The following is a 16,767-nucleotide window of genomic DNA, read 5'->3' on the forward strand; positions in this document are numbered from 1 at the left end:
AATCATTTCTGGTTGAGAACCACTGTTAAGATTATAACCTTATCTCTTTTTAAAAAGAAAATCCTTTGAAAAAGACATTTTTATTTACTCTTTTAATATAAGGAATACATAAGTGCAATAATTACTTTATATTTTCATTTTATAAATGTTTAGGCAAATTTAAATTAGAAACAGCAATCTTTGAAAATGACATTTTTATTTACTCTTTTAAGATAAGGAATAAACACAATAATTACTTTATGTTTTCATTTTATAAATGTTAGGCAATTTTTATTAGGATTAGCACTAAGCACATTAAGCACCTGAAACTATATGATACTACACAAGGATTTGCTTGAAAATTCCTATATAATTTTTTTTTAAACTAGCTCTCAGTTTTTGAATATTCAATTGTTTCCTAGATTCTTTACTTGCCATCCAAAAAGTATTTATATAAATTATTTAGCACCAACATTAACATTTAGAGGAAAACATAAACAAATACAAAGGTTTCTATTAAGGATATTATAAACAATTTTCTTGAGTTTGAAAAAGTTTGTACACCTGAGCAGGAACTTCTGAACTAAAATTCATTAAACTTATAAAACGCACCACTGGAATCCTAGGAAAAATTTGTTTGAAAAGACTTTTAAATAAGCGCCTATTTTAAAAACATGGGTTAACGCTGTATAAGCGCCCGAACCAACAGGACTGTTTTGGTTTGCTGTTTGTAGACCCTGCAGCACAGAGAAAATTTTAGAAAACCATCTACTGTTATCATTAACAATAAATATCTGAGAGGAAAAGGTAGACTATAGAGACTCTTGATTTTCTTTAGTATTATCTTAGTGTAATATCTGAATTTTATAATGAGTATGTATTAATTTTTTATTAATTTGAATAAGACATACCACATTTACTTTTTATTTTTAGCTTTTAAAGTGATAAAAATTATGAGGTAGTGTGAAGTTTCTGTTGAAAAAGACTCAAGAGTTCCCTTACACATTCTTTAAAAACACAAGGAATTATTTAAGTAGAATTTCCACAATTTACAACTGTAATCAAAATAAGGAATTTTGCAAAGCCTAAATGTTTTAAATCACAGAGCCATGTTATTTATAAGGAATGTGTAGAAAATCTTTATTCAGTATTTTCTGACATTTTAAACAAAGGTCAATATATATAAATGGTATAGGTTTTCATTATCAAACTGAGCTCGGAAGTTGAAATAAGTTTTAACAATTTTGTTCAACAGTTCTTTGTACTTTTACATTTACTCATGATTTTTAACAAACAGAATTTCTTAATTAAAACTATCTACTCACCTTTTAATTCAGTCGATATATTCATAAATGTTAATTTGCTTTATTTCTGTATTACACAGGGTATGTCTAAATTAATTATATAGATATTCATTAACACAGAATTTTTTGATCATGTTTCCATGGTAAATGGAAATTCAAAATTAAAATACTGTCTCCTAGTCCAGGAAGAAAAAAAAACAGCAAATGAAACAAATGACTCAACTTGATTCAACTATGAGAGATTATCTGATGTTCTTGGTGAGAGTTTTAGTGAAAACTTTTTTGGTAGTGGTGTTCTGCCATTTCAATCATAGTAATACTTTCTTAGAGATGGAATTCCGTCTAGAGATTTTTATTCATGCACATCTTCTCAGAGTCATGATATTTACAGCTCTGCAGTATTTACCAGGAACCTATATTGCTGATTCCACGATGATATGGTACATATCATGAATAAAAATTACTTCCATTACCAACTCTTCACTTTTGGTAAGTTATGTTTTCTAGCTGCCCCCAAGAAAACCTTTAGTTTTAAGAATACTTTCGGACATATCAGCAATTTTTTTAAAAAGCCTAAAATTCATTCTAATAATGTGGTTTAAAAAAATTACCTTCTCCTAAATGCTTCCAGATGTGTCTTCAGCATAAGGAGTCCTCTTTCTATAACAGTGAGACTTGAGTGTGATTCCTGTTCAAGACTGCTAGAAGCTATCATAAGACTCTCCATACACTTACTAATAAATTCTTGCTCCTTCTCCAAACCCGTTTTACCTAAAAAATCAGATGTTTAGATATGTATTATCAACCTTATATTCTTATTTAGCTGTGTTAAAGTAAATTAATTATAGCTAAGAAAAATACTTACATAAAAATTACCTATCAGACAGTATTTCAAATCACTCACCATTAATATAATAGGAGTTAATATACTGGATAGCTGCTCGACTGACATCACCAGATTGTGCTCTTAAAGCAATGCCCCAAAATTGGTCCATACCACAAAGCTAAGAAACAAAAATATGCCATCTATAAATGTTAACTGTCAAACAATGTTTAATTAAAGACCAAAGTTACAAATTTAAAAGGCACTCAATATCAAAGAGTTTTAATACTTTATAAAGTATTTAAAAGGCAATTCCTAATTACTTAGTATTATTAACTAATATTAAATAATAATGATAAAAACCTTGGAAATTTCTTCAATTTCTGAAATATACCTGTACTAGTTATAAAAATACCTACTTACAAATCAGCTATGTATGTGTGTAACATTTAACTCAAAAGTTATGACTACACAGTGAGAAAAAGTCAAGTCCTCAAAACATGCTACAAAGGAATAACAACTGATATAATTATTAGCATAATATGTTAATGCTTTCATCCAACTTATTCTGAAAGTCATTGATTTCAGGTATTCACAAAAAATTTAAAAGATTCACTAACTGAAACTGATAATTTATGACTTAAACTATGAGATGAAAAAAAATGTTTTCAGTGAAAATTACAGAAAAAGTAAACAGTGGAAGTTCTCAAAAACTGTAACTAGGGTGAAGAAAAGATAATCACCTGATAAGTGACAGAATAGCTTTAGTGATCATGTCATCTACTTAAAAAGCAGTATTATCTCAAAATTAGAGTGTGACCTTTTAGGTAAATCAGATCTGTCCAACTGTCTGAAATCACCAAATTGAAACTTTTCATAGTGCTATCAAAGTAAGAGCTTGAACCAAAACATTAAAAACAAAAATAAGTAAACGAAATACTACTCAAACAAGGAAAGAAGGTAGGAAGATACTATGAAAGCAATATACAACTGCTTGCTCTAAATACAATTACAGTTACCTTTACCACAAACTTTACAACAGTTTACTTTTCTCTCTATAACACAACTCAATCTCTAAAGAAAATTAATGAAAAATAAAGGTGGAGTGCAGATGGCATGAATCAGAGCCATCATTAATAAACTGAAAAGTCCAATATGCAAGACTTTCAAACAACAGTCTATGTTAGGTGAGTCTAGGAAAATAACGCATTCAACAAAAACTTGCAGTCATCCAACCTAGCCAAATAAGAGCCAGAAATAAGACTAGCACTCTGTGACAGTCTTCAGCTAATGATCTGATCATCACGCCTTATGGTCAGTAATGATTTAGGCATATTCCACTCCAGAAGAGAAGTTACTGACAGGAACTCTGAAGTTGCCCAAGAGCAACTAAAAGTTTGGCCACAAAAATGGCCTGAAAAACAGATTTTAGATAAATCAAACTTCTACTCAGCAAAATCCTTTATTAACCAAGGAACATACAGTAAATTATGTTACTTCAGTTATATTAACACACAATAGTCTTATTAGTTTCAGGTATATAGCACAGTGATGCAATGTTTTTATACATGATTAAATGATTACTGTAAATAAGATCAATTACCATCCAGCACCATATGAAGTTGTTACAAAATTATTGATTATATTCCCTAAGTGGACGTTACATCTTTGTGACTTATTTGTTTCACAGTTTGAAGTGTGTATCACGTTTCCATTATGCACAACAAAGATTATTTTCAGTAATAAAAATTACCATATTTGCTTTATAGAACTTTTAAAACCCAAAAGATAAAGCTTCTTAAGACTTCAGAATAAAAGTCTGCTGAGTCAGTAAATTCAATGCTTGGTAGTAATCTAATTTGAGGAACAACAAAGAAATTCCACAAGCTGACCCAATAAAAGGACAAATCTCAATTCATACCTCAGAGTTTGAACCACCATCATAGGCACTGGTAGCAAGTCGAGCTAAGTTACACAGATGCTGAAACAGATTTAAGCCAGTCATGCTAATTGTTTCAGGTTTTAGCTGCGGCATCTTTAAAAAAAAAAAAAGTTGTCACGGTAGTTTAGGTGTAATAATTTATTTAGCAGATTTCATTTTATTAGATTTAACGTAACACAATTTAAGTTAACAAACCTTGTTTTACTGAAAACACTGAAGAGGAAAATGTAATAACTGAGATTTTTAGTGATAACAAAATAATTTCATAAAAAATTTTAATCACAAAGTTGAAACCTGTCTGATACGTGCTTCAATTTTTGAGATGTATTATAGACCCAAACCAGAGGAAATTTTAAAATTTTATTAGTTATTATATACTTACACCAGACACACTTACAACATATAGATAAATACAGTTTTTGTATAAGTCAGAGTTTGAAATTAAGATAACTGAAGACTTGTTTGTAGCTTTATCTTAAATCTATTAAGTGAGTTAGTTTCTATCACCAAAACTCATTCGTATGAACTCAAGGCTACCACAGAGACTTTCTAGAGCCTTTATAATCTCAAAAATCAGCATATAAAAAATAAAGTGTATTGGTTTATTATCAAAGTTTTAAAATTTAAATGGAAAATTATCTACTGAACCAAATGCGACATCTTATAAATAAATATAAAAACTGGATAGATGTGTGAAATGCAGCATCTTATAAATAAATATAAAAACTGGATAGATGTGTGTCTTTAATATCATGACAGCCCTTCCTACAAATGCTCTCCCCACCCCCCCCACCCCCCCACCCCCAGAAATCGACAAATCTGAACATTAGCTTATATCTGCCAGAAGACTGGCTAAAACCATACCATTTAATTAAAAATTGCAGAATAGGGCTCTCACACTAGTAGGTGTGGCACCACCCCTCAAAAATTGAAACCCAGTGTTGTTACTAATGATTTTAAAAAATACATAACAAATCCCCACACACACCTCTTATTACTGTTCACCAAGTTATTCTACTTACTGTTAGTTTAAGTACTTTAGCTAAGGAACATAACCTTTTTGTAAATCTAAACTAAGTATTCATTTAGATATATTAACACTGTAGAGCACAAAACTAAAGCAACATCTAAGTGGCAAAAATTATACAAGGACTGCAGAGAAGCAGTATATTCATCGTTTTTAAAAAGTATTCCAGGGCTTCTCTCGTGGTCCAGTGGCTAAGAATCTGCCTTGCAATGCAACAGGTTCAATCCCTGACTTAGGAAGATTCCACATGCCGCGAGGCAACTGAGCCCACATGGCTACACATGCTTTGCACCAAGAGAAGCCCCTGCAGTGAGAAGCCCTGGCACTGGACCTGCAGAGTAACCCCCGCTCATCACAAGAGAAAGCCCCAGGCAGCAGTGAAGACCCAACTAAAATAATTAAATATTAACAAACTTTTTCTAAAAATTAAAATATTTTAAAAGAGGAAAGAAATGAACATTACAGTTTACATTTCAAGAGAGAAAAAGGAAATATAGAAAAATAATACATATAGTCAAGAAACAAAATTACCTTCTCCAGGAAAAGATGTTTGTAGGTTTCCATTCCCATAGCATGTTGATCTTTACTTCGAACTTGATTTAAAAACCAATGGAGTGCATCATCGTAGCACTCAGAATCTTCTACTAAACAATGCCATAAAATATCAACTTGCTCCAAACTTAACCCTAGATAAAATTACATATTTTAAATCCTGGTACATACAACACTTTCATCCTAATTAAATATACTTAGAAGCACCAATATATACAGAAAAATTAGAGATATTTCATAGCATTTTATAAAAATTATTTCATAAGAGACTTTATATAATTTATGCTTTCAAAAGTAGTTAAATATACTCCACAGATAAACTATCTTTAAAAACAAGACTTATATAGAATAGTATCCTAGAAGAGACATTTGTTCTGGAAAGTCCTTTTCTTTAAGACATGAACAATCATTGTATTATAGCAAACATGATTAAAAAGAAGTAATCCCAAAAAAGTTAAGTCAGTTCTAAGGTTTAAGGGTAAAGAATACAGTGGATACCATATTCAAAGCTAATTCTATGCAAATAGGAGATAAACAATAAATGCCAATAAGCATCATTTTTGTAAATTATGAAAAAGGGATCCTTATGATTAATAAAACAAAAAGGAACTGACTACCTAAAACAGAACAGCAACACATCACAGGAAACAATTAACCTTATGATTAATAAAACAAAAAGGAACTGACTACCTAAAACAGAACAGCAACACATCACAGGAAACAATTAGCTAAGAAGCCACTGTAATCAGACAAAATCTGTATGGTATTAATACTTTGACCCAAGTATTAGATAATTCTAAAGTGTGTCAGAAGGAATCAGAACTATTCAGAATCAAAGAAAAGGCATTAGGGCAATCACAACTCTGATAAGTGAGACAATCCAAAAGTGTAGAATAAAATCATCACAGGGATTTCTAAAGTACATCATAAGGGATTCAAGAGCAAGGGCTTATTCCTCAGAATCAGAAGGCACTGAGAAGATGATAGAATCTTAAGTAACCACCACCACCATCCTTTTTCCGGCCAGTATGGAGCTGCTTGGAGGCTGGTTGGGGTGGTGAGGTCTGAAGCAGCTTCTGGAATTTCTGAGCAGCCCTGGTCGATACAAGATGGACCCAGTAGTCTTGAGTTACATGGACAGTCTTCTGTGGCAGTCCTTTGTCTCATACTGGATCCTCCAAGCTAGCTCAACATCCATGTTACTGGGTTTGCCTTTGAGTACTTTGCCAATAGTCAGTTTCATGACTGCTCTGACCATGTCTGCTTCATTAGCCCCAAAGTCACTCAGTTTATCAAGTGCACTGGCAACCCAGCAGGGATCACCATGTTGCCTGAACCCTTGGACCTCTCCAATAAAGAGCTATTATTTTTAGCCATCAATGATAATTCTAACCACACAGCTAGCGGAATCCATTGGAGCTTGTTGGTTTATCTCCAAGACAAAAATGGCTTTTTTCATTATGATTCTTATGGTAGTAGCAACTAATTCCATGCAAAGCAGGTAGCAAAGAAACTAGAGGCTCTCTCAGGCAGAAAAGGAAACAAACTGGCCTCTGTGGAAGAGAAAGTGCTCAACAAAACAGCTATAACTTGTGATATACATGGTATGTAACACGGAGGCCTTGTGTCAGAACTTCTTTAGACAACAGCCAGAATCACTATTGCAGCTACTCACTCTTACATACATCACAAAGAATAGAGAAGAATGGAAAGATCTCATTGCCAGACCTGCCAAAAATTAGCTGTTGAAATATATTTGACTTTTGTAGTCTCTTTCTGCCTGTCCCCATGGATTGGATGGCTGCAGTCTCAGTGTCAGAGGGAAGATGTCTGGGAGAGGAAAGCTTCGGATGCTTACTTTCTCCTGAGAGAATGTTATCCTCTGCATTCTCCTAATGGGAAGTTTTGCTTTAACCCTAACTTTAGAGCAATATGTTCCATGAAAATGTCTTCAAAACAGGCACCAAAACCTTAAAACTAATCTTAACCAATCTTAACACTTATTAATTCCCTTTTGGTCTTCCTTATCCACACTGGTTTATTCCAAAGAAAAAAGACTAATCTGTAAAACAAATTAAGAATATGTGAAATCCAGAAGCAAGAAGAAAATCGTAAGAACCAAAAACTTATTGCACAGTCCACATATTCCAAGAGATCAACTGGCTAGAAGCAGATCAAGTCCCAACCAAATGTAAGATCGAAATATTATCAGTTACTCAGTTCTGTGATACCTTTTCCATTCAACAAGCAAAGGCTTTCCCCTCTACAAACTCTGCCAATACTTGATAAAGATGGTGTTAGCCCATAGTCGCCCACTGATTCCTAGAACTCTTTTAAGAAAGAGGGAATAGTAAATAACATTGTTAAAATAAATGTGGTATACCTCTTGTTTTGCATCTGAAACTAAAAGTTGGTTTGAGATATAAAGGAAAAAAAGTGACCTTTCTCAACTCTTTCACTTAATTCAAAATGCAGATAATGAAATTTTTGAAATGTGGAACCAAGAATAAAAAGAAATATTATTCCTTCCAAAAAAAAAGAAACCACTCGCAACCCTCCCCCTACTTCGAAAACCAGATGAGATCCAAAACCACCTCAGAAAATATTTACCTAGTAGCAGTATCAGTCTAAGAGACTGATCCGAAAAATGTATACAAAATGTATCCAATCAGATCATCATAGATAGTTAATACATGTCTTGTTCATACTAACAATCTGTGCCCCTGAGAGCCAACATAAAAAAACCTAGGAACAACCTTTAGTGTATAAATTAAACACAGTAAGTAGTTAAGAAGAGATAAATGCAGATAGGTAAGAATCTTTTTAAAAAAATCTGTAACTTTGGAGTAACCATATTATACTTGAAAGATACTGTGCCAGTTAGAGAAGTACAATTATGATGTGGGATAAGTTCAAAGAGGATTCTAAATGTGCAGTAGCTATTGAAAGCCCACACAGAAAGAACATATTCTGTGTTTAATGGAACGGGAGCAGCAAAATAAATAACTCATTATTCAAATACTGAAAAAAATAATTAACTTTTTCCAATGAAAATATATATTCAACAAACATGAAACAATAGTCATGTGAAATTATTTATACTGAAAATATTTGTTTGGGTTTGATTTCTCCATGTATAAAGATTTTTTTAATATTTTATATTATTTCTTGTATATCCTGAATCATAATGGGTATAATAAATGACCCAGTAACATGAAACAGGGGTTTCCTATCAAAAACAGGTGCCTTCATTTTGAAATCTACTGGTATCATAATGTTAGTGACATTTGTTACAAACACCTTGACTTAAAGAAATTACAGACTTAAACTGTAAAATAAACACATGGCATACCTCAAGCATAGATATGGACTTAAAGAGTCATGAAGACATCTCTCAGGCTAGCAAAACACTCACCCAGCAGTTTGACATTAACCATAGCTAAAAAAAAGAATGTCCTACTAACAAATGAGGTTGCTGACACAGACATACAGAAAACGAGGCATGTGGAGCATTAAAGAAAATAAGTCAGTCTAGCAAGAGGAAAGGTGATCTGGCCAAAAGAAATCAACCTTCCTCCTTTCTTGTGAGGGTATCTTGCATGTGGATTTAGAAATGGTCCACAATCTTAATATACCAGACCAATCTCTCTGTTTTAAGATTAATTATTAATGAAATTGAGTTTGAGATTCATCTAAATTAAACGTGTCTCTAAATTTCTGTCACCTATGAAGTCAACCAATCTGGGATAAGATTAGCCCTGATAATAATATACAGACAGTGGCTGTTTCCAACTGGAGTGAAAGGAATATTCTATTAACCAGAGGTTAAAAAAAAGAAAAATACAGTCACTCTAACATGATATGTTCTCCTATCCCAAATATTTTGTTCATGCAATGAGTCATTCATTCATTAAGAAACTAACACATTCAGAGACTGAAACAAGAACATGTCAGGGACAAGTTGCTATTGCCATACATACAGATAGGACGTTTAGTACTGAGAATAATTTGATTACCACAGAAATCTAAAGGTATGAGTACATTTAACTGGACTCTTTCAAGAATCAACGAAGATCTAAAAACTTATTAAAATATTGATTAAAAAACTTACTGAAATGATCAGGTGATCCCAGAGTTGAAAAGACACAAGTTAAGAACTGAAGTCGCACCTGAACTTCGGCACTATGGCTATACCTGCATTTAAAAAATCGTTAAAATAATTAGCTGAGAGATCCTATTTTTTAATTATTTTTAAAGATCTAATGGTCCTAATCTTAAATTGTACCAAATAAATAAAATTCCATTTAAGAACTCAATTATCAAGTATTTCAAATTATATCTTTGGCTACACACACAAAAAATGGCCAAAGCCAAATGTTACATGAAAGAATTGCTATTTAATATTATAAAAATCTACAAATTATTAGAAAACAAACTTTCAAATTAGGTAAGTAGGTAAGAACAACAGTGGAAGAAATGTTACTTTAAAATATGCAATACATACATTAATTTTAATATTTAATACATTTCCATCTAGAAATACCATGTTTCACCGTCACTGTCCCTCCAGGGATACTACTATATTCCTTAAACAAGAAATGTTAATGATATATCATTTCCATAAATACAATTCATAAAGAAAACAGCTGATACAAAATAAGCATTTCTGAATGCTATTTCAAATCCAAGTAACTGTAATTCATGTGTACAAAATTCAATGTATAATGTAAAAGTTGCTTTGAAAGCTTGTATTTACTTAGTAGGTAATTTCACATGGTTCTCTGGGAATCAGTTTGTCAGCATTTGCAAAGGAAAGCATTTTAAGAATCAAGCTTGGTCTGTGGTACAGAAAAGGTAGGAGATGTGTCTGAAGAAGCAAGCAAGGGCCAAACTGCTGTCAGCCTGAATGTCAGAAGAGTTTGACACTGTTACAGACAGATAAGAAAGTCACTTATCTGGTGAAGGATGCTGGGGAAAGAAAAGGGGTAATGATCAGATGTGCATTTCAGGATTCCTTTAGCAGCTCTGTGCACTGCACACTGAACTGTGACTGTGATATCACAACATTCTAGTTCCCACAAGCACTTGAAGTGAAGTCGCTCAATCGTGTCCCACTCTTTGCAACGCCGTGGACTGCAGCCTACCAGGTTCCTCCGTCCATAGGATTTTCCAGGCAAGAGTACTGGAGTGGGTTGCCATTTCCTTCTCCAGGGGATCTTCCCAAGCCAGGGATCGAACCCAGGTCTCCTGCATTGCAGGTAGACGCTTTACCATCTGAGCTACAGCTGGCTCATAAGCACTTGAGTACCCAATCAACGAGACTGAATCAATGATGAGTTTTTATGTTACAAATCAAAAGGCTGGCTGGGGATGAACTGCCCAAATTACCATGCCAACAAAAGAGAGCAGCCACTCTGAGCTATGATCTATATCCCGGTCTGCAGATAGTGTCTCTTAATTCAATTTCTAAATATCTGTAAGCAGGTGCAAAATTCTAAAAGCTTCCTAAAGTTAGCTGGTTTCAAAAATTACACTAGATTTGCCACTGAAGTTTAAAGTTAAGCTTTCCTAAAGATTGAGTTTGCTTGATACAGCTTAATTTTTCTTTACTGTCTCATATTAACACTGGCAAAGAAAGGATGAATATTTGCTTCATTACTGTTGCAGTGTCCTTTCTGAAGTTCAAAGTACTTGTGCCAAGCTGGCTGGGAACTGGGGGTGTGGTAGGGTGGAATACTGTAAGCAACTCACAAACTAGAACACTATTCAGATGAAATTCAAGAACTTCTCTTAACAGTTTTCATCCTTTTACTAAAAGGGCAGATTTTGTAGCAGAGACCTTGGAGTATAGGTTCAAATACAAGTTCTATCATACATCAGTTCTGGGATTTTAAGTAAATTACTGCACTTATCTGAGCCTGAGGGTAGGGAATAAAAAAGGAATAATGCCTTGTCCTTTACAAAGTGCCCTTACTTTCTGAATACTTCCTTCCCTTCTTTCCCTGAGAGTAAAGGGACATATAACCTTAGAAGGTATGGATCAAGTCCCTTTGTCCTTCCTTCTTCCACTTCCACCGTAGTGCCGCTGGCTCCACATTTCAAAGGACTCTTGCCTGCTCTGTTAGGATCCCACTGGCTGATGAAATCACCAGCCAGGAAATCTCTTGGGATGCAAACCAAAAGTGTTATCAATACTGATAAACTCTCCTGGGCTTGCCCATGGCTCCCAATATTACAGAAAATATAGGACAAAAACAGTCTCGCCACAGGCATGAAACTCTAGTGAAAAACTGCCACCCTACAAAAAATTAATCTCGTTATAGCCTAAATGTTGGCACAGGGTTTTCTCTAGAGGCAGCTGTATTCAAGGAATATATACTATGTCTATTTATGAAATGAAATGTTATCTTTAACACGACAACAATCTTTTTGTCCTACATAAAAATCTTAGAACTTGCCTACTATAATCTCCATTGAACAAATGGAAAGTAATGTGCCACAAACTTATGAAATCAGTACACTTTATCAAAGAGCAACAAATGTACAACTCAGTTTTCAGCCTGAAGAAACAAGCGGATTATGCCAAATTAGTCCAGACAGCTCTCTCTCCTAAGATTTTATTCTCTTAAAATGGCAAGTAACAAAGCAGACTAGAGGACTGGAAGGATACTCTGACATACCCTAGGAAAAGTGTAAAACTTATACTCATCTCCAAAGAGTACCACATAAGCAATGCTTCTTTAAAACAACAAACAAAAAAAGTAGGCATCAGTGCTATGAGGCTCTACTTCTGGCTCCACTAACAAAGTAAGCAACTTCACTGTTGCCAATGCTGTCAATAACCAAGTGTCAGACATGTGTTCATTTTCTGGCACTTAATGTTGGACTTTTTCTTTCTGAGTATGACTTATCTGAGTCTGCCATGCCCCTCTCTTAAGTTCGTATCCCTGCTCTTCAAGCCCACCGGCTGTGGTTCTGATGGGAGCTCTCTTACAATTTAACTGTTTCTCTGTTGACAGGTAATTTGAATTCTGCCTCATAAAAATGCTCGTCAGTATGGTTTTATTCCTGCTCCTTGTTGATTTTAAGGCTATTATAGAAAATGTATGGAGATACAGATTCAGAAGGCAATAATCTTTACCTATGCTTCAAGAAGAAAAAATGAAAGAGGACAGACTATGAAGAATACTTAGAATTTTTAAAAGATTTAAAGAGAATGCACCTTTACAGAGGTAAGTGTGTAAGCCAAGACACAAAAAAAGAATAAACTTAAGGAAGTATCTCAGAAATAATTTAACAAGCATAAAGAACAAAGTCTAAAAGAAAAAAAAATCATTGAACAATGAAACAGGAAAGGATAGTGGAGTTTAGATTTTAGAGGGCCCAGAATACTAGACAAAATAAACTACAATTTATTTTTTATTCAGCGAAGAGTCTAAATGAGGGTAGGAGGCAAGTTTCTTGCCTGTTATATAACATAGTTTATTTTAGTGATGTAACTACAATTTATAGATGACCTACTATGTGCCAGATAGAGCTTACTAACTTATTTCTTAAAAAAAAACTCATACACTAAATAATTAGAACTTATTAGAGCATTAAGTAACTGAAATAAGGTGAAACAATAGATTCATAACCTAAACCCAGATCTGTGTGATTCTCAGGCCCATGTTTTTTCTACCACTATCAATAATGCCTTCTGCAATTCATAAGGATGAGTAATTAACAATTATGGAGAAGGCTGAGGGAAGAAAATTGATCCAAAGGCTGGTTAAAGAACTGGAACAGTGTTTGTGGGCATGTCCACTTGTAAAGCGCAGAGTCTTAACCACTGAACTGCCAGGAAAGTTCCTGTTCTAACTTTTTAAATCAGGATTCCTACTTCAAATTAGTTGTTGTGTACCTTGAAATTAATACTTAAAATGTGAATAATCCGCCATTATTCATGTTTGGAAACACACATATACAAAAAGGGCCCCAAGTTTTAGATGACTTGGAGGATGGCAGTACACTGAAGAGGAAAGTAAATTTTGGAGAAATAACTGATGGGGGGTGGTGGGAGGAAGAGGGTAGACATGATATAATTTTTGGAGGTGAACAAGCATGCCTTAAAGATCCATGGCTTTTCTGAAAACTTCTACAATCTGATCAGTTATCTACATAAAAAGTTTTCTATGTACATGTTTTCTCAATAAATACTGTATATATTTCTCTTATTTACAGACATGCTATAGTGACATTTAGCTGGTTTCCATAACTATCAGTTTCCACTGACTCACACAAGTAGAAGCTTTCTGAATTCTACATGTTTTCATCTATGCAGAAATCTCCCTTTATAAGAAACTTTAAACACAGCCATACAACTAACCAACTTCTACTAATTCTTACACAAACTCACTTCAATACATCCAGACAATATTTTTGATGATAAAATATTAACCATCTATACCATCACAATTTCCATTTTCACATCATAAACTTTCTAATACTAGTATATAACTATAATAATGAAGGAAAATGTTTTAAATTAACTATGATAAAACACTTTTTCAGAAATAAACATTTATATTATTAAATATTAATTATTAGAAATCATTAAATAATATTCAGTTCAGTTCAGTCACTCAGTCGTGTCCGACTCTTTATGACCCCATGAACATTCCAGGTTCCTATGCAATTTTGCTCTTTACAGCATCGCACTTTGCTTCTATCACCAGTCACGTGTACAACTGGATTATTTTAAATAATATTAAATTATATTATGTTTACAATGCCCTAATACAAGGATACTGGTGACCTCTGAAAAAAATATGATTCCTGAAAACACCACCTTATGAACAGAACTCAATAGTGAAGGTAAATCAACCCCTAAAGTTATATAGTTTGTCTTTCCCTAAGGTTAAGCATTATAAAAATAATCTTATAAAACTCATCAAATTAAAAAAGAAACTTCCTCTTGTAACTAAATTTTTCATTATATTTATTATATGAAAAAAAAGGAACAGAAAACTGAAAAATTATCTTATCTTTCAAAGGAAAGACAATCAACACTTACACATACCTTACCGAGTTAAAGTATACTTACAGTGCATGCTTTTGTCTGCCTTCTCTTACAGCTTGAATATAGTATACCAAATTATCAAAGAAAAGCTTCATCATGTTCAGTTCTTTTTCCGCCCACCTGAACCAATTAAAAGAAAAAATAATTTCAGAGGCACAGGGTAAGATAAATCTATTCTAGAAGAGGAAAAAACACTATAGTGAACCTTCATTTTTATGAAGTTATAGTATCATTGCATTTAAATCTCAATCTCTGTGAAGGGGATAAAATGTCTGGTCAAATGCTAAATAAATGACTAACATGAGTTAATATTTTAAAAAAAAGTACAATACAGTCCATGCCAGCCTGTCAGTTTGTAGGTTACCTGAAGATTTACTAAGATGATCAGAGATAATTTCCAATTTTAAAATAGGGGCCCTAAAAAAAAAAAAAAAAAATAGGGGCCCTAAGAGTTTAAGAGATAATACATATCAAATAAAGTGTTGAGTGCTATTGCATATAACAGACTCACACCAAGTGCAAGTTTTTGCTATTATTGATGCCAATTAACTGCAGGAGCTCAGAGTTCTTTTAAGTGATCCACCTAGTAAGATTAAGGACACCAGTCTCACATTGGAATTAACAGAGCTTATTTACATTTAAATAAGGAACAAGCTAGGGGCTTTATAGGTGGCTCAGTGGTTAAAAATCCACTTTAAATAAGGAACAAGCTAGGGGCTTTATAGGTGGCTCAGTGGTTAAAAATCCACCGGTCAATGCAGAAGAACAGGAGACTCCAGTTCAGTCCCTGGGTTGGGAAGATCCCCTGGAGGAAGAAATGGTGACTGAGCACACAGTACACAAGGAACCAGCTGAAAGGCTTTCAACTCAATATACTTGCTAAGTAAGTAAGTAGTGTTAGTCACTCAGCTGTGTCCAACTCTTTGCAACCCCATGAACTCCTCTGTCCCCCACCAGGCTCCTCTGTCCACGGAATTCTCCAGGCAAGAATACTGGAGTGGGTTGCCATTCCCTTCTCCAGGGGATCTTCCCAACCCAGGCAATTCTTTACCATCTGAGCTACCAGGGAGCCCCAATATACATGATAAGTAACTGAATATTCAGAGCTTCCCACTTCCATAAGAATGTTAGCCTCTGTTACTCCTTAATATAAACCTCCTCAAATGACTGCAATACCAACTTGCCCAGGTAAGCTACAACTGAATCACTTTAATGCTTCTGAATTTCGTAATTTGGCCATTTAAAAACTAAGAGAAGAGTAAATGAAATAAAACTCATGCTACTCTTGTACTTAAAGGATGCTAAATGCTTTCCCCTACTGCTCTGTCCAGCATCTCAAAGACCCTCCTTGCACTCACAAATAGAACTGTCACTAGGATCACACTGTAAAAATTAATCAAAGAAAAAGCTTTTCTAAGATGCTTTTTAAAAAACAGTAATAGAGGTTCAGGTTAAATAGATCCCCTATTTAAAAAAAAACAAACAGTAAGGGCTGTAACTCAGAACTAATTTCACCTTATTTGTGTGTGTATTAGTCACTCACTTGTGTCAGACTCTTTGCGACCCCACGGACCGTAGACCGCCAGGTTTCTCTGTCCATGGAATTCTCCAGGCAAGAATACTGGAGTGGATTGCCATTCCCTTCTCCAGAGGAGTGTCCCATCTTATTTAGATGTCAAAGAATTTTTAAAATCATACTCATTTTGAAAGAAAGTATTCCTACCAAATAATCTTAGATTTGAGAAGGAATTAGATAAAATCCCATCCTACATGATTTCATAAATAAATCCTTCAACAGGTCTAATTTTTCCTAAATTTTAAGTTTCTGAAATCTCTCCAAAAAGGCTATTTTGAATAAAGCAAGTAACACATTCTCAGAGGTTAATGAAGTGCTCATGATAGTGAACTTTCTCCAGAATTTTCTTAAATATTAGATCAATATCACATCAGCAGCATACTATCGTTGCAAGAATTGTTTAACATTAATCATAAGTTCTCTATATACGTAAAAGAGTAACACAGTGGTTTCAAAATTATTCCTAACATGATGTAATGTCTAGAACCAATTCCAATAATGGG

General features: G+C 33.8%; 1 protein-coding gene and 1 pseudogene across 5 annotated transcripts in view; one reads left to right on the top strand and one right to left on the bottom strand.

The window, feature by feature from the left end:
- USP34 (ubiquitin specific peptidase 34) overlaps window positions 1–16,767 on the bottom strand; it is a 224,607-nt gene that overhangs the window by 93,799 nt on the left and 114,041 nt on the right. For all 5 annotated transcript variants that reach the window (XR_006269446.1, XM_043468840.1, XM_043468843.1 and 2 more), the window contains 6 exons: window positions 14,713–14,808; window positions 9,739–9,821; window positions 5,607–5,761; window positions 4,028–4,141; window positions 2,188–2,287; window positions 1,895–2,054 (listed from right to left, as the gene is read on the bottom strand). Coding sequence is in view for 4 of the 5 variants with exons in the window: in XM_043468840.1 (XP_043324775.1) it covers window positions 1,895–2,054; window positions 2,188–2,287; window positions 4,028–4,141; window positions 5,607–5,761; window positions 9,739–9,821; window positions 14,713–14,808 (708 nt within the window). In the remaining variant the exon portion in view is untranslated. The remainder of the gene's footprint in view (window positions 1–1,894; window positions 2,055–2,187; window positions 2,288–4,027; window positions 4,142–5,606; window positions 5,762–9,738; window positions 9,822–14,712; window positions 14,809–16,767) is intronic.
- Window positions 6,737–7,369, top strand: LOC122441304 (annotated as a pseudogene).

The sequence above is a fragment of the Cervus canadensis genome, chromosome 5, assembly GCF_019320065.1.
Source record: "Cervus canadensis isolate Bull #8, Minnesota chromosome 5, ASM1932006v1, whole genome shotgun sequence".
NCBI classification, from domain to species: Eukaryota; Metazoa; Chordata; class Mammalia; order Artiodactyla; family Cervidae; genus Cervus; species Cervus canadensis.